The sequence below is a fragment of the Mustela putorius genome, unplaced genomic scaffold (genome assembly GCF_011764305.1).
Source record: "Mustela putorius furo isolate JIRA1106 unplaced genomic scaffold, ASM1176430v1.1 tig00000382_pilon_pilon_pilon, whole genome shotgun sequence".
Taxonomy (NCBI): Eukaryota; Metazoa; Chordata; class Mammalia; order Carnivora; family Mustelidae; genus Mustela; species Mustela putorius.
Window position 1 is genome coordinate 4,093,386 of NW_025421367.1, and position 17,724 is coordinate 4,111,109.

The 17,724-nt window shown below is 42.7% G+C and overlaps 1 protein-coding gene across 5 annotated transcripts in view; it reads right to left on the reverse strand.

Annotated features, from left to right (window-relative positions):
* Window positions 1–1,514: 1,514 nt before the first annotated feature.
* The window catches only part of AFF1 (AF4/FMR2 family member 1), a 205,807-nt gene continuing 189,597 nt past the window's right edge, over window positions 1,515–17,724 (reverse strand). For 4 of the 5 annotated variants that reach the window (XM_013058062.2, XM_013058061.2, XM_013058060.2 and 1 more), the window contains 9 exons: window positions 16,169–16,272; window positions 14,927–15,185; window positions 14,126–14,217; window positions 13,884–13,944; window positions 9,559–9,695; window positions 8,901–8,969; window positions 8,135–8,272; window positions 6,038–6,234; window positions 1,515–5,048 (listed from right to left, as the gene is read on the reverse strand). In XM_013058062.2, coding sequence (XP_012913516.1) covers window positions 4,927–5,048; window positions 6,038–6,234; window positions 8,135–8,272; window positions 8,901–8,969; window positions 9,559–9,695; window positions 13,884–13,944; window positions 14,126–14,217; window positions 14,927–15,185; window positions 16,169–16,272 — 1,179 coding nt within the window. In that variant the 3' untranslated portion in view covers window positions 1,515–4,926. Of the gene's footprint in view, window positions 5,049–6,037; window positions 6,235–8,134; window positions 8,273–8,900; window positions 8,970–9,558; window positions 9,696–13,883; window positions 13,945–14,125; window positions 14,218–14,926; window positions 15,186–16,168; window positions 16,273–17,724 lie in introns of those variants that run through there. The other variant, XR_006606561.1, reaches the window with a different exon arrangement.

The window sequence follows — 17,724 nt, forward strand, 5'->3', positions numbered from 1 at the left end:
TCCTACGTACAAACTCACTGTGTGGGCTAGACAGCTGGCACGTTATTCCACAAGAACTAAAGACAAATTCGTATTTCAGACCAGTGATCATTTATCAACTGGACCAATTTACTCCTTTTTTAAACAATTTTAATACCAAGATTTGACTTCCTCTAAAGTTATAAGAAAGCAACAAATATATAATATAATATAATATATAATGGTAATAAATAAAAAAAGGCAACCCTGCTCAGGTATCATCCAAAACATGATCACATTCAGAAAGAAACAAAAAACAAGAAAGATTTGGGACACATGCCTATAAACACACACACATACACACACGCACACACACGCACACACACACATACAAGAACAGTGTATACTTGATATCTGAGGGGAGATGTGCAGTAATTTTAACAATACACGTTGATGGCCCGAACAAAAGGCGAAGTTAATACTGCCTGTGTTAAGCATCACTTAAACATCTACTTTTAAGCAAAGCACGTTACCTTCCTTAGGTCGGCCATCGCCTGGTCTTACCAGTGCAGCTGGGCCAGACTTGCTGCCAGTGGTCTTATTCCCTTGACCTTCCAGGCCAGTAGAGTATCATCTAGGCTCACAGGAGCTGTGTTTCCTTCCTGCCCTCGTGGGTAGAGAAATACAGGCACTTTCTTACCCATCACAGTACCTGTTGAGATCTGCTGCACAGTGGAACATAGTGTGATTTCCCTGGGACAATGGGAAATTCACAGCCCCTGGAAGTAGACAGACGGTGCTCGCCAACTCATCGTAAGAACTCAAGAACATGGCCAGTGTCATCATTCTCAGTCGTTGAGAAACCAACACAACTGGATTGCAGACTGGAGGTTTATATGGTAGAAATACCACATGCGGTGTTTGAAGGAAAATCCGCAACACCATGTAATTCTGCCACTCCACCTCCAGCAAACAAAATGACAGAAGATAAAAAGGCACAGGAGAAACCTTCTATTTGTTAATTCTCAATAGGACCAAAAACGATCAAAAGAGACAACCCACTGCAGAAAGGGAACAAAAGAAGTACCGCCATGATCCCCACACGCCTCCAGAGCCACATACACAACTCACTTTCCAGTGAGCAAATCTCTGCATCTGTGTTTCTAAAAGAAGCCCAACTACTCTAGCAAAATGGAAATACTGGTACTTGATGGTAAAGACTGTAGTAGAAGAAGTGGCAATGTTTTTCAAAGATTTGTGTAGTGTCTGGGGAAAATAAATCCTTAAGAAAAAAAGCAGAGCCGGCGGTGGGAGGTAGGGAACCAAGCCTTACTGGATTCATTGACCTGAAGATGAATAAATACGCGTCAAACTTCATGAAGCAGGAGAACAAAAGGTACAAGACCCACATTAACATGTCTTAAAGCCGTATCAAAATAAATACAGCATTATCCCCAAGTTAGTATTATTTCAAAACTAGATTTGGTCAACAAAGGCACAAGGAATACATCTAAATCAAATAGCCTCAAACTCTGTGTGTGTGAATGTTTGCATGCATACGACACACACGTGTCCTTTCTAGATTAGACACAAAAGCTGTTCATTTTGGAGGACATAATGGTTCATCTTTTTGCTTCTAAAAATTATTGGGCAGGAATCCTAACAAAATAGTAAGCTCCTGATTCTACTACCTGATTCTGAATATTTAAGGTACCAATTAAGGCAAATTTTCAGCCAGAAAGGAGTTGAATGTTAGGTTCTCAAAAGCCTGAGATCTGGAATTAAAGGATATAAACGAATTCTAACTTGTCTGGGGGAGAAAGCGAAGTATCTTGGTCAAAAAAGATCTATAAAATAAAGGTCCTTTTATTTAAAAAAAAAAAAAAAATGCAGATTTCACTCAGTATCGTTCACTGAGCGTACCGTAAAAGCCATTCTCTTGCAGTTCTCATCCTGACAACAGGCCTGCTGGACCCTCGCTTCTTCACCACAGCTTGCGTATGGTCAGTGTTTTCACATTCTTAACCCAGTGTCATTTGGTATATTTCAGTGAAGCGTCTTTCATTCTTTAGCAGGACCCCTAGTCTGGCTAAAATCTCAAGCTCAGTGATTCACATTTTAATTATCTCCAGAAAGGACAGAAACACTCAACATTTTAAAAAGTAAAACAGTGTTCTTCCATCTCTTAGTAAAGACACACACACATACATACACACACGCACACGAACACACGAAACTGTAGTGCCAAAGGCAAGATTTTACAATTTTCACTCCTTAAGATATTTTTGTATTTGTCTCATTTTATAATCTAGTCCTTTCAATTATCTACCTCAGTACAAATTCTGCCTTTGGGAATTTAAGCATGCAGTGAAAAAGTGCAGCGATTTTTAAAATTCTCTAGATTTCTATATACAACTGTAACAGGAAAAAGACCTATGAACATTAAGGATTCATCAGCCACTATTTTTCACATACTCTATTTAAAAAGTAGCCACCGGGAATCCTTTTAGGTACAATGCAGTAAGAATCAGAAATATTCCATGTTCAAAATACTACAAATTGATCTCTGCAAATTGATTAGTTTTTCAAGGGACAAATTCTCAATATAAAGGTTGGGGGCAGGGAAACACTACTCACAAAGAATAAGGCCACTGAGAAAGCAACTGATTTTTTGGTTTTGTTTTGTTTTCCTTTTTCTTTTAGAAGTGGCTGAGAAATGGACTCAGAAATGTCTTTAGTCACAGGAGTGCTGTTGATCATGGATGGCGCGCACGCACGCGTGCACACACACACACACACACACACACACACTCCAACACAGTCTGCATAGATCAGAACATGTCCGAAGAAGACATGGCCTCCCACACTGACAGGTGACTTGTACTGGGGAATGGTGGGGTAAAGGGGACAGAGAAGACCAAGTGAATAAGGGGGGAAAGGACATTAAATAATCACATAAACCTGATTCTGGTGTCCTGTTTCACACATATTAAGAGATGGACACGATGTCACAACCCCCCCGACAATTACTGCTCAATTAACAGAAGGTTCTGTTGAATGGCTTTGCTTCAGAACATCAGTGAATGATATCGGTCCATCAAGATCATCTAAACGGTTCTCATGCTCAGATATATTCCTGCTGGACGTAACTCTCTGGCCTTCACCTAAACATGAGGTGCCAAACCTCTGAACTAGCTACAGATAAAAAAGAACAGGTTGGATAAGACACTGAAGGAACGGCTTCACACGCACAATTCGTACATGAAAATCATCGCCACTCCCATCCTCTGCACATCCCTTCATGGATTGACCAAATCACCGAGTTCTTACATTCCTCATACAGACTTTTGACCTCTTCATTATAAAGATGGCATTCCCTTCTTCACTAGTAGTATGAAAATGACAAACATTCTGGGTAGGAAACAAAACGTAAAGGGGCAGAATGGGATGAAGGGAGAGAAAAATGAACCAAGGGTGGTGATAACACTCACTCCTCAATTTTAATACATGTGCAAATTCTACTTCTAAAAGGGATATCAAGAATTGGCTTTTAAAAACACTGAACTCAAAATAATGCTTCCAAAAACCTTCAAAGTTTCAATTAAAAAAAATCTGTGCTTATGGTTATGTGGGAATTTTGATTGTGTTTTTTCCTTTCAGGTCATTCCCTATGAACTTGGTTTAGTATCTCTAATACGGCAATAACAACATATGGGAAGGCCACAGTTCCTCTTCAATCCAACCAAATCTAGTTGATTGAGAACATTTTGGAGTGAAGGCATGCGGTGACAATTTTTTTTTTTTTTTTAAAGTCTAATTAACCACCCAAATCTCCACATCCTCTCAGGGAGTTAATTTACCCTAGGCAATCAAGGGCTCAGAAAGTTGACTTTTGCTATAAATATAAAATAATCTGTAGCAGAAAAATATAGCCTCTCTAAGAAGTAGATTTCATTTTTGTTTGCTGACAAAACTGTGAGTTGGTTAGACAACATGAGTTACCACATAACTGTAGACCACAAATCAGCACCTCAAATTCCAGCTCTACTTAAACAAAAATTAAAAAGCACTTTAGCCATCTGGTCAGGTATAAATGTTGGTTCCCTTCTTCCCCAAGGTAGAAAATTCAGAATATAGTCAATGGTGACTGCCTTTCGCTGAAGCAGGGGGTAGGGACCGCAGCGCCACATCCTCCATGGTGCATGCGAGCTCAAGATGGCTTCCCCGTGGGCGGCAGCTCCTCCCTCCACTGCTCCGACTTACGCTGACTCCCAGCAGTGACAGACAAATCAGAACTGGGGTGAATGCATGGTACTCCAGGAAATGGGGGAGTGGGGGGGGAGGGGAGTTGTCTTCAATTTCATAAATTGTGGCAATACTTGGTATTTATCAAAGCCACTGTTCACAGGCAGAAAGTGGGGTACAGTGGAGTCCTTCACAACTTAGCTTTATAGATGACCATCAGAATTTCCTAAACAAATATTTCCCCCAAAACGTAAAAGGAAAAAAAAAATCATCCACAGAACCCTACACCAAAATTCATTGTTTAAAAAATTTCCTTCTGCAACTAGACAAGGGTGGCTACTGAGGGGACAGGAACGTGCTCTCAGAGCTGAAACTGCTTCTCCTCATTTCATCTGCCATTTGCATCCTGCTGGTTAAAAAAAGTACGGAAATGTTTCTAGACCACTCACACGCCCACTCAGTCTACATTGCACTTCTGTCCTTTAGTTAGGAAAGGCAAGATCATCTCTGAGGCCAGCCTCCTCCTTTCTGCTTCTGCATAACCACTATGTCCAACCAACGATCACGTAAGTTCTTGAAAGTTTAAGTGGACAAATGTCCTGGCCATCTCATGGTGCTTCTCTTCTCAAGTTTGGTGTCTTGATGAGACAAACGTCTGAACTGTTTTTGAGGCTTTCAATGTGCAAAAAAGTCCCCAAGCCATCAAATCAACTTGGGCCTCCGTTAAGGTGTTTTGGTTGCTTGTTTTAGCCGCTGAAAACCCTGTCTTGTATAGTGCACCAGATCCATCAAACTGCTGTTGAGGGCCAAGGCACACACACTTGTGCTGAGCTGAGCAAAAAATTCTGCAAACAAAGCAAAACCAAAACCAAGTAAACACATTTGCACACACAGAAATAAAAATGGAAACATAAAAAGTCAACGTTCCAGCAACTGTATCCCCACAACATTCTGTATACTTCATCACAGCAAAAAATCGCAGTCTCCTGTAATGGCTCGCTGGTTCTCCACGTCCCTCCACAACACTGGAATGTAAGCCCTGGGCTGTTTCTTGAGCTGAATCCATAATGCCTGGCACGGTGGCTTGTGCTGGAAAATACCCAACCTGCACTACTGGGTCAATGGATGGTGAATCAAACAAAACCAAACCCCCAACACATGAAGAGCATCATTAGTCTGTTAAGAAAGTAAAATTCTAGGAGGCAATGAGAAATACAAGTGGCTACAGGTGGCGGGCCACTGCCTTCCCTACAGCCAGGAAAGAATCTGGAACGGCATTACTGGGGCAGTTATGTATCAGCATTTACTCAGTGGTAGCCGGACTGACAGGGAGCAGTTCCTCTAACAACACACACTATCCTATCTCCCGAACTTTTTTCCAAGGTTTCTTCTTCTCAAAGAAGTCTCAGGAATGTTTTCTAGGCCACACTTCTTATACTGTTGCTAACCGTCTTTCTCAACAGATACTGAAAACAAACGTGTGACTAGGTATTTAGGTCACACGACCTCACGGACCAAGCTGGTCGTGCACAGAGACAGCCGGTCCCTTCCCGTCTCCGCTTGCCTCGCCCCTCTGCTAGCATGTCAGTTCAGGCTGACATAGTGACACGAGAACTTCTAGGGGGCAACCACTCCTAAGTTAACACGGAAGTCTGACTCCGCACCACAGAGCTCAAGAAAGAACTGCAGCTGGTTGGGTCACGAGGCAGAACGGAGGAGAGCAAATACCTACACATTCCCTTCTCTTCAGAACACGGAACATAAACTCCAAACCAACAACGTCCCTCCCTCCTGCTCCCCATGCCCCAGGAGTTACCACCACAGAGCCATTTACCTTTATTCTTCCTTGTAAGGATTTCAGCCTGCTCCCAAAGATCAAAGGCGGTAAGGACATGGGAAGTAATGGTGACATATGAAGATGTCATGTTTTGGATGGTGACAGGCATTCCGCTGCTCCCTACGCTGCCAGCACTTGGCTGGGACCCGACAGGAGAAGGCATTGGAGAGAGAGGGGACGGTGTGCCTGTGGTTCTGGAAAGCGCGAGAAAGAAGATAACTGGTCAGTCACCTAAACCCGCAGACTATGGACTACTTGTCTCTGGGAGTGCAGTCCAGTTATCGAGTTCTGAGGTGTACTAGCCAAAACAATCACTTCCAGAAGATCAGAGATGCTTTTCACCTTCAGTATTTGGGGAATTTATTTCAGGAAACACACAAGATGGTGCCCATCAAACAGAGAATGTAACTGGGGGGAAGCAAGGTGTCCTTCGCTGGACACAGAATCAGGAGGCACATTATGTTCCAAATATGCTCGCTCCATTTCCAGTCCACTCCCTCAGCCTGGAAGCCCTCCCCCCGCCACCACCACTCAGTTCTAGCTTCCACCAAGACAGTACTTCCCCATGAAGATGGTTCTCATCTCCTACATCTTCATTCTCTCATCCAGTCAAACACGGACCGACACCTGCTCCACGCTCGGCACTCTTCTGGAACCCAGGGAGACAGCATGGCCTCCCTCTGGCCACCACCTGAACTGGTCTCTTCGCATTTACCTATGAATTTACCCATTGCACTTCTCACATCCCATTATACTCTTCTGCCTATTCCTTTTCCTTCCCTGAAGGCTGGGACCATTTCTTACGAATCTTGGCATTTCTGGCACTTAACACAGAGGAGGCTCTTCCTAAGGATCTACTGAATCAGTGCTTGGCTGAACCAAGGGCAGGACGCCTCCGAGGAGACTGGCCAGGAGGCACTGTGCCTCAGGGGATGCGCTCTTCTCCCCGTTCTCCTTCTGGCTACCTACCTGCACGGGCCTTGACAGGACTCAAGTGAGAAACATGAGGAAAACACTGAGATGGGAAAGGTAATGGAAAGATCAAGGTCAAGCAGCAGGAGCCTCATGACTGGGTCCATCCACCCCTGGGGGCTGAAGGGACCCCAAGTGTCCCCCACAGAATATATACCATGAAGGACTAGAGAGCAATCTCCATGAGGGCAGAAATTCTTGTCTGCTTTGTTTACTGCTTTATCCCCTGTGCCTAAAAACAAGGTTTGGTAGAGGAAAGGTGTTTGCTATAAACTGGCTGGGCAAATGGGGAAGGAGTTATCTAAAATAATGTGACTGACAACTTATTAACTTAGAATTAACATCTGAGGTGAGTGTCATGAAAATTTTCAGAGGTAAGAAGTTACTTCTCAGTCAGGACTTTTTTTTTTTTTTTAAAGAGAGGCCATATGGGAATCTCTTCTTTTGAATGTGCTAGAAATGGGGCAGTCTTCTAGGTGATATTCTTAAAATAGCAGAACTTATCAGAACTGGGACTTTTCAAGGAGTATAACCAAATTAAAAAAAAAAAAAAAATACTAGGCAAGTACTACAGGGTAGAAAATTTTAACTTCATCTTAACAACACCTGCACAAAAATTCTGTTTTTCACCATCTTAAGGCAGAGATGAACACTTTCAGTTCACAAAGGAGGTGGGAGGTAGCAAGAGATAGTTTTCATTCTTAATAGTACTATCATGGACCCTAGATAAGGGGATTTGGTTCTAGAAAGTTCTTATTTACTGAAATGCCAAGACAACATGTCCTACAGACAGAGAAAAGACTTTGGCTCTAGTTGGCTCTGCCTCTGTTTTGTGTTGTCAGGCGTATCTGTAGATCTTCAAAGCTCTAAAATTTTGACCTGGGATTCTCTGTAATTATCTTCTTATGTTACTGACTCAGCAAACTTGTAACCTTTCCTTGACTTGTAACCATTCCTCGAAGAGATAGAAATACACTAATAATTTAAGTTTAAGGAGCAGTTCAGCACAAAGATGTAACACAATTTTTGGAAAGCCAAAGTCATACAAATGGCTGCAAAAGCAAGAGGTAAATATAAAGATAACCTGATTCTGAGAATTATTTAAATCAGACTTTTCATTACCTTGCAATGCATGGAGAAGGCGCCTGGGCAACTTTGAAAAGACCGCTGAAGTGTTCGTTAAGAGCACGAGAATACTTTATTGCTATATCTTTTTTACAACGAAACATCGCCATGTTCAAAATGGACTGGCAACGCATGCTATGAACATAAAGAGAAATGAGAGTAAAGTATTACTTTTGTAGACACAAGTACCAGCACTATACAAAGCCATCTAACTTACTTTTCACAGTCTAAGGAACACAAAGGGCTTTCCTCATCTACGTGAGGAAAAACGTCTTAAGATTCTTACTGTTCACACTATCCTCAAAAGGAAATCAGACATAAAGGAGCGCCTGGGTGGCTCAGTCACCTAAGCACCCCATTCTGGATTTCGGCTCAGGTCACGGCTTCAGGGCCCTAAGATCAAGCCCTAGGTTGGGCTCTACGCTGGGTGTGGAGCCCACTTAAGGTATTTTCCCTCCCCTTCTCTCTTGTCCCTCCCCGCAAAGTAAACATTGGTGGAAAAACACAAATACACAGAAATATCATTTAAGTTATGAGACCAAAGCATCTATTGAGTCAACAGTAAATTGGTGGTAGATGCCTTTCATAAAAAGTAACTATCAGTGGGATGAACTCCTTGACCACACACTCTACTTTCTGGTATTGTTTTGCCTTTCACTATTAATTTCCATGTGAAGAAAACAAATTTCAAAAATTGTTTTTTGTAACAGCAAAAGATGCAAAAGCAAATACCATTTAGACAAGTGAAAAAAAATGTACACACCATAAAACAGCAAATATTTTCTCTTGTGGAGCTGAGGCGTCTGAGAAGGATTTTAACGACATTATAAATCTATAGGAAAATGCAAAAATACATCAGGTTAACCAAAGGCAGTTAGAAAAGCCAAGGCACAAAGTCATCTTATTATGTTTGTCTTGGTTTTATGTTGATTTTCCTGAAGATGTGAAGACATGAAAACCACGCAGAAAAAAACCCCCCAAGCTTTAGAGCAGTAATTCAGGCCATTCAGCAAAGCAGGCAAAAACACGTCTCTTCTCTGGCCTGTCTACCTGCTGGAAACCACGTAGACTCATGTCCTCACAGAGTCCCCTGCCCAAATACAGATAAAGAAGGGAGCTGACCTGGAGCTGCCAACACATCTGATAAGACAGCCAAACTGGAGAAACCCGCCTCTCCCTGAAAGGCCTGGCACCACAGTCTGCCTGGCAAAAGGACGGAGCCGGACCAAGTCCCTCCATTCTAGCGCTTCAGCTATGATACAACTTTCATGTCGGGCCCAAGAGATGGACCTGGATCAGTAACTTTCTTTAAGGCTCTCCTTTATTAAGTCGTCTTCCTGCTACATTTGATCGTCGATTCCAACAGTAAAGGCGAGGAGGGAGAAGCACGAAGGAAGATGGCAAAATGACGTGGCACTTACTTAATGAGGTCCACGCTTTCTGAGTACACCGAGTAAGCCGCCTTGCACGCCGGGCTCTCCGACTCCATGGCAATCCCACACTCAATAAGGGACAAGGCGGCCTCCAAGTACTTAAAAGCCTTCCCAACCTTGTCCGTCTGTAGAAGAACACGGTCAGCATTAGGCCTCAGACAGACTTAACTGTTTAGTTTCTCAACGACATTCTTTACCTCAACTTCCCTCCACTGTCTTCAGTCAATTATGGCTAAGGAAACGCCCGAGAATAACTCAAAATAATAACCAAAGCCTGTTGGCCCTGACCCACTGCAAAATTTCCTTTAGCAAAAAAGTAGTAGGAAAAAGAAAACAATCTTACTAAGACTACTCTCTCAAAGTCTTAAGCTACATAATCAAACCAAAGCAGTAAGCACGTCATTGTTACAAGTGTACAACTACTCACTATGGGATTCTCCTAAGAAGCAGATTTCCTACGCACCTAGAATGATACAGACACAAATTTCTTTGTATGTGTTGAACTTTATCATATAAGCAATAGGAAACATTATGGTTTAGGAGCATCTTAGGACTTCTGTCTAAAAATAATTGTCTTCTGTATTTTAGAGCCAAACAGATTATCCAACCTCATGTGGAGGTCAGGGTTAAATGTGCAAGGTGATCCCTGGGCCAGCGAGGTTAAAAACTTCAGAGTCCCCTAACGGACAAGGAGAAACATGGAGATCAAATCCTGGCGGTCACCCACACATGAAGGCGTGCAGCGTCGCGGACATGGCCAGCTCCTCCGGGACAGGGATGGCGCCTCCACCTTTCCTCTACACTTGCCATATGCATGTTACAAGAGCAACCAATTCACTTGTATCCAAGTCGGTAGTTTCTGCTAATGCTTTCAATTTGCTACATTCAAACAGAATTAAAAAGAGCCAAGATGCTAGTGGAGTATAAGGAGATGATGGCATATTGGCAAAGAAGGATGGTGTGGGGCTGCTAATTTTTAAAAAAATAACGTGTATCTAAAATATTTTTTCTAGAGTAAGTCTGGCTCAGAAAATCAGTAACAGTATGGAGGTTCCTCAAAAAGTTAAAAATACGAACACCCTATGATCCAGCAGGTGCACTACTAAGTATTTACCTAAATTATACAAAAATACAGATTCAAAGGGGCACATGCACCCCAGAGTTTACAGCAGCATTAGCAACAAGAGCCAAACTATGGAGAGCACACACAGATGTCCACCGACTGATGAATGGATAAAGATGTTGGGGGGAGTGTGTATGTGTGTGTGTGTATGTGTGTGTGTGTAAACATATATATGTATATATAAATGGAATATTACTCAGCGATCAAAAAGAATGAAATCTTGCATTTATAGTGGCATGGATGGAGTCAGAGTGTAATACTGTAAATGAAATAAGTCAAACAGAGAAAGACAAATACCGTATGATTTCACTTATGGGGAATTTAAGAAACCAAACAGATGAACATAGGGGAAGGGATGGAAAAATAAAAGAAGATAAAAATAGAGAGGGAGGCAAACCATAAAACAGACTCTTGACTGTAAAGAACAAACTGAGGGCTGCTGGAGGGAGTGGATGGGAGGTGGCCCTGATGGGTGATGGGCAGTAAGTAGGACACTTGTGATCCAACACTGGGTGTTGTATGTAAGTGACGAATCAATAAATTCTACTCCTGAAACTAGTATTACACGATATAGAAGAATAAAGAAAAATTAAGAAGAACTTGAAACATTAAGTATTATATTTAGTAAGTGCTGTCAACTTCTTGTACTTGAAAAATATGTCTATGTTTAATAAAAAGTGTTTTACATTTCAAAAAAAGAAAAGGAAAAAGAAAATTAGTGACAAAGAATAAAGATCAAATTGGCACGTCCTCCCCCCCCCCCCCCACTAAACCAGTGGTACATGGCTTTACTGGTTTGCTTCACTGGTGAGAGTATAACTCCTCAAATTTGTTTACTTAATGCCATCTCTTTCATGGCAATTCCAAGATTTATACTGGCCTCAGTTCATAAATGAAAGGAACTACAGTAAAAAGAACTATAGTAACTATATACAAGGTTATATATAGTTACTATCTATAAAATCACTACATGTTACTATATATAAAGTTACTATGTAGTTACTATATATAGTAACTAAAAAAAGTATAGTAAAACAAAAAATTGCCAATATCCACTTCTTTGAGCAAAGTATTCTGTAAGGCTAACAATGACAATATTCTTATAATAGCTTCCTGGGTTGCTCTGGAGACGGTGTTCAAGCAGTTGTGTCCTCACTTCCCTACTCAACATTGAGTAACGCCGAGAAAGCAACACATTCCTCTATGCTCAGAGGTGCACTTAACTATGTGGAACGCAAAAAGGGACCAATCTGAGATCTTGTGCAAGTAAAAGAGAATTATTACTTTTTTTTATTTGACATAGAGAGAGGGAGAGAGAGCTTGACAGCACATACAAGGAGAAGGTGCAGAAGGAGAAGTAGGCTCCCCACTGAGCAGGGAGCCTGATGTGGGACTTGATCCTGGGACCCTGGGACCATGACCTGAACTGAAGAAAGATGCTCAAACTGACTGAGCCACCCAGGTGCCCCCAAATAAAGGAGAATTAAAGAAGAATAAAGAGGCTGCCCATTCAGGGTTTTGTCCAAACCAGTGTATTTTCAGAGTGAAATAAGCTATTATTAGGTATTAAAATGAGATGCAACAAGGTATAAAGCAGGACTGAACTGGGCACACTGGGATATATGGGCAGCTTAGGTAGGGAGGAAGAAGAGGTACATCTGTATAAATTAATTTCTATATAAAACAAAAACAAAGTTTCCTGGACTACTGTTTGAATCATGAAGGAATCCAGTGGCTGAAAGCGTACAATGTCAACCTAAGTTTTAGACAACCGGTTGACAAAGTACTGAGTATTTACTCTTTTGCAGACCTCAAAAGGTTCTTACAGTTCTGGCACCAAGTTTGGGGAGCTCTGCCTCTGGAAGGCAGAGATGGGAAAAACATTGTCCTTTGGTGTAGACGTGGCCGTCTTCATCGTAATCTGGCCGTCCTAGAGTCCTGGGAACCACGCCACTCTGGAGAGGGGTCTATAGGTAGAGGCTTACCTCTGACCCACAGTAAGCATCCCCCACAGCAAGGACTTGATAAACATCCCACCCTGATGAACAGGGGCTGATAACAGGGTTTTGGTCCAGGCTTCCCCAGCCGCTCTGAGAGAGATGGCTGCCTACAGACTGCGGCTGAGAGCACAAGCCAGGACCTGGGGCTGGGGCGGGGGCGGGGGTGGGGGTGGGGGGCGGGGGGGGGCGGGGGGGGGGGGGCACCCTGCTCTCCCCCCCCCCCACAAGGTTCAATAGATGGTATTTGCAGGGGCTGAGGCTCAGAGAAAACATTAAATAAATAAAAGCCCCCTGAGTCTTAGATGTTTGAACATGACAAAGGGCCGGCATTATCTAATTATACTGCCACAGCAATGTAAGAGCACATTTAATTATGGATGAAATTAACAACAAAAGCACCACTTCCCAGAAAGTTCCAACAGCCACTGGGTAAAGAGAGCTCATTTTGTAAAAGCATGTTTACCAACACTGCAATCATTATTACCTTCATCTTAAAACTTTACCTAAGGGCACTTGTCTACTCTTCCCTCGGGTTATTATCTCAAGGGCTTGGAGATAATTTTGGAGCAACAGACTACCTCAGCTTCCAAAATCTTTCAGGCTGAACACAAACTGATCGACTTTCAACAGCAGAACACTTGTCTCCCACATCCAAAGAACTGACTCAGTGGCAAGAGGAAGCCCTCATGTATTAAATCAAACAGCACCAGGTAGACTTAACTTCCATTCATTAAGATACAAAACTTGTCACTAGGTACCCTGTATATTCGCCCACATTCAGACTGAGTCAAAGCAAATAATTTCGCGAAGAACCCATTACTCCTCGCTTGTTAAAACCCCACTGATCCATGGGGCACCTGGGTGGCTCAGCTGGTTAAGCAACTGCCTTTGGCTCAGGTCATGATCCCAGAGTACCAGGATCAAGTCCCATATCAGGCTCCCGCTCTATGGGGAGTCTGCTTCTCCTCTCTCATGTTCTCTTTCACTGTCACTCTCTCTCAAATAAATAAATAAATCTTTATTAAAAAAAAAAAAAAGTGCTCCTGCTTTACTTTGCGGCCTCTGTGGGCCCTCTCCCACCCCTCCCTACCCCCACCCTCACCCTGGAGTTCAGTGATAAGGAATTCAAGGAGACCACAGAGATCTTATCAGAAAACATTCGACTCAAGGGACAGAAGAGCCAAACTGACCATTAATTCTGCTTTCTGCTTCAACTTTTTGGCCTCCTTCATGTGGAAATCTGCTTGTTGTCTGAAAGAGAAGCAAAGACCAGGGGTGGGTCAAAGGAACCTGGAATTACTAGACTGGACAAGATGACTGAAGACTAAGGGGGTGAAAAAGGCTGGGAGGAGCCAGGGCAGAGAAGAGGGGAAGCCGAGAAGGGGCAGAGGAAACAGGAGGAAAGCAGCAGCAGGAAAAGCCAGGGTCTTACCTGTCAAGCTTCACCGGAGGCTTCCCTGGTTTAGAGTTACCATTTGGCAAAGAAGGCACTAGAAAAGGATATGCAGTATCTCCAGAAGACCCCTAAAAAAAAAAACACACATCATACAGGTCACACTCCTACAGTTAAAACCATTGACCTAAATATACCACCTCTCTAAATTAGCCCAAAATAGTAGCTTAAAAAAGAGGAAATCAAGCACTGTACAATTTAGCTTAGCAAAGCATTTTCCTAGCTAGATTCAGCTGAAACTGTAGGTTTTGACTGTACAGAGGACCACAAAGATATGAGACAAGAATGTCCAAAAGCCAAGATAACCAACAAACCTAATCGTAACCTTTCTCTTTGTCAACATGCACCTGCCGCCGCCCCCACCCCACAGGTGGGCAGGAAAAAAGGACCTTGTATTTGAGAAAGTGGCTACTTTTTTCCCATTATGACCAATAATGTAGGTATTTGATACCAAGCATGCAAACCAAGAACTAAGCTGGGTAACATTTTTTTACTGCAAAACACCGGACAGGAAATTAACACAAAAATCTATTCCAATTTTTCGCCCCTGAACCACTTTGTAAAGGAAGAATAAATAGCCTCTAAACTTACATGGAAAATTTACCATCTTTTTCACTCTCACAAGGAGAACTTTAACCACAAGTAACTCATTACTGCCTTATTAACAGGGATGAAGAGTCCTGAAATCCCATCACAAGGAACCTCTCTTACTTGGGAACTTAAAGCTGTACTGATGACTTCCACTCTGTAAGCTCCAGTGCCACACACCCCCCCCCTTACTTTGTGCTCCGGACAGCTTCCAGATCCCTTTCCCTCTACTTTTCTGTGCTTGGGAGCAGAAGAGTCTTTGTGGCTGCCCTTGCTACTACTGGCACTTTGGGGAGGGTCCTGGCTGCAGGGGTCAGCTTCCCGCTTTGGCCTCTTTTGTGCAGGCTTGGCTGGCTTCTGGGAGGAGGAGGAGGAGGAGGAAGAGGATGACGATGCAGATGGGGGTGGAAGCGCTTCCTTCTTTGAGGGCTCAGAGGAGGGCCTGGATGTTCTGGAAGGAGACATCATGCAAAAATTAATAAGACAGAACACGAACCATATCACTTAGTAGTTTAGTTGTAAGAGAAAATGGATGCTGACACCAAAATTTAAGAAATCATAGAGCACGAAATCCATTCTTGTAGAAAGGCCAAATTTCAGGGACTTTGGGTACCTCTGAGATATCTAGACCAATCTATGAATAATGGATTAAGTTGTATGGTTTGTCACTAAGCTCCCAGAGTCCATCACCCTCCTCTCCCAAGTTAGTCTTACTAGCTGTCCCCCAACCTGTACCTTTCTCTGACAAGCAGGCTAGCCCAGGTACCACCTCCTCTCTCCTCCTCCAACCTCCCCTCCCCCAAATCTCTGTTGGCTCCCACCCAGTGACACTACGCACTTTCTTCCGCCAAGTCATTTCATGAAACGTTTTCTTAAATAAACCAGAGAATGAATAACAGTTGTTTTTTACATTCACACCTTCCTGGAACAACCCCCCGTCCTGTGGCCACCTTCCTCCAAAGCAAGGGACTTAGGGAATAGGCCTGGGCACGCTCGGTAATCGCCTGAAGAGCGAGCACTGAGCCCAGGCTCCCAGGGTTCAACGGCTAGCTCCAACTGTCAAGAATCTTGTGACTGTGGATAAGTCATTTTCTTTCTCTGTGCCTCCGTTTCCAGTTCTGCAAAGTAGGGATGATAATAATAATAGCATGTTTCTTGTTTTTGTGAAAAATTCTTTTAGAAAGAAATTACTTCCACATGTTTAGGAAATTTTCCATAGTTAAAATGTCTTTGAGAAACCTAAGTTTGGGCTCAACAAACTATGATTTCGCAAAAGGTCCTCATGGATGAAAGCAACATGAAACAGAGTGCATCATCAAAATGAGCCCAATGGTGTGCTGATCCGCTCCTACCGCACAGGAGAAATGTTTTTGCCCTTCAAGACCCAGGAAGACTCGATCATCTGTCAGGGCTATTGCTAATCTCTATACTCACTTTGTTTTAGAAGATTCTTTGTGGGAGGATGAAGATGATGACTGTGACTTGGTTTCTTTCTCCGGTCTGGCTTTCTTGCTATCATGGTCTTTCTCTGCTTCAGCCTATTAGTGTATTATAACAAAGTACACTGTTAAAACACAGATGTACAGACAAAACAGAAAAGACTACACGGCAAAGGTAAGGCGAGTCACTGGACTTTCAGTGACACCTATACACACACAGCAAACTTCTAAGTACCTACATTGTGTGTGTTTCAGGGGCCAGAGGGAAGTAGACAATCAAGATTTGGTGAATTTGTACAAAGACAGATTTTCGCAGAAGGAAGGAGTATTCTTCCCACCCAGGGAAGGGAGGATGTCTATGTTTAAGTAAGAGCTGACAACAGGAAGAGTACATAATCGCTCTCATCACTTCACTGACGTTTTTCTAAATAGAAAAGGATCAATAAAGCATGCATATTCACAGCAAGTGACAACGGATAATTTTATGAGTAAGGACATCCCTCTTTCTTTCAAAATGACCATCCACTGATGCCCACTAATTTATTCTTTGTATAAAATTCGGAGTGGAGTACTTAAGGCTCACTTTTCATCTAATGAAAAATAAGTATACTGTTGAGAAAAAAACAGGGTTACAAAACCCTCTGTGTCTGTAACTTACAGAGAGGACTAGAAAGACATACAACAAAAAATAGTTACTTTGGGATTCTTTTTTTTCTCCTCCACTGACACAACTGTCTTTCTTCCTTTTTAAGAAGACTGTCTTTCTACCTCTCTATACATATATGGGGATACATGTTTCTACTTCTCAAAAAACTTGAAAAAATGAAGGATAAGTATAATTTTAATGAGGGAAGAGTACGAGCAGAATTCTAATTCTAATTCTACAGAGAGTCACATACCTCAGAAACATCTGTCTGCACCAAATAGAGTGCAAGCTAAACACACGCAATGATTAAGAGAACAAAGAACTCTTCCCAGCAGAAGTCTTTCTCCCTGGTCAACAAGCAGACCAGGCTCACGGAGACTCAGTGACTTCACAGGGGCCTCCTTCCCACGGGTCTGGGCTCACAGAAGCACTCCATGGGAAGAACGGCAAGTGACAATAAAGTGATTGCTGGGAGTCCTTCAATTAATTCTGATGCTCATTTAGAACTAAACTCCTCTAACTGTCAGTTCACCAAGAGAGAAATCTGGGACACCACCCAGTCAATCTAGGACAATCCCTAAAAAACCTGAAATCCTCTGTTAAACCCTTAGAGGAAAAAAAAAATCTTCACGTTAACTGATTGTGAGAGGCTCCGATTTTCACCACCGTCTCTCCCTCATTCCCTGAATTTCTCCAAGAAAAATGAATAAATTACGATGGGCAGAGCTTACTAATAAGCAGCTGGGCCCCACTCAAAGGAAAGGGACTAGGAAAACCATGCCCCTCCCCCACCAGACATTCTGCAAACAAATGTGCCAGAGTGCGCCTGTCCATTCAGCCCTTCAGATCTCCTCTGAAAAAACGTTTTATCTCGTTTCAAAATAGATCATTCAAGGTGGCTTACA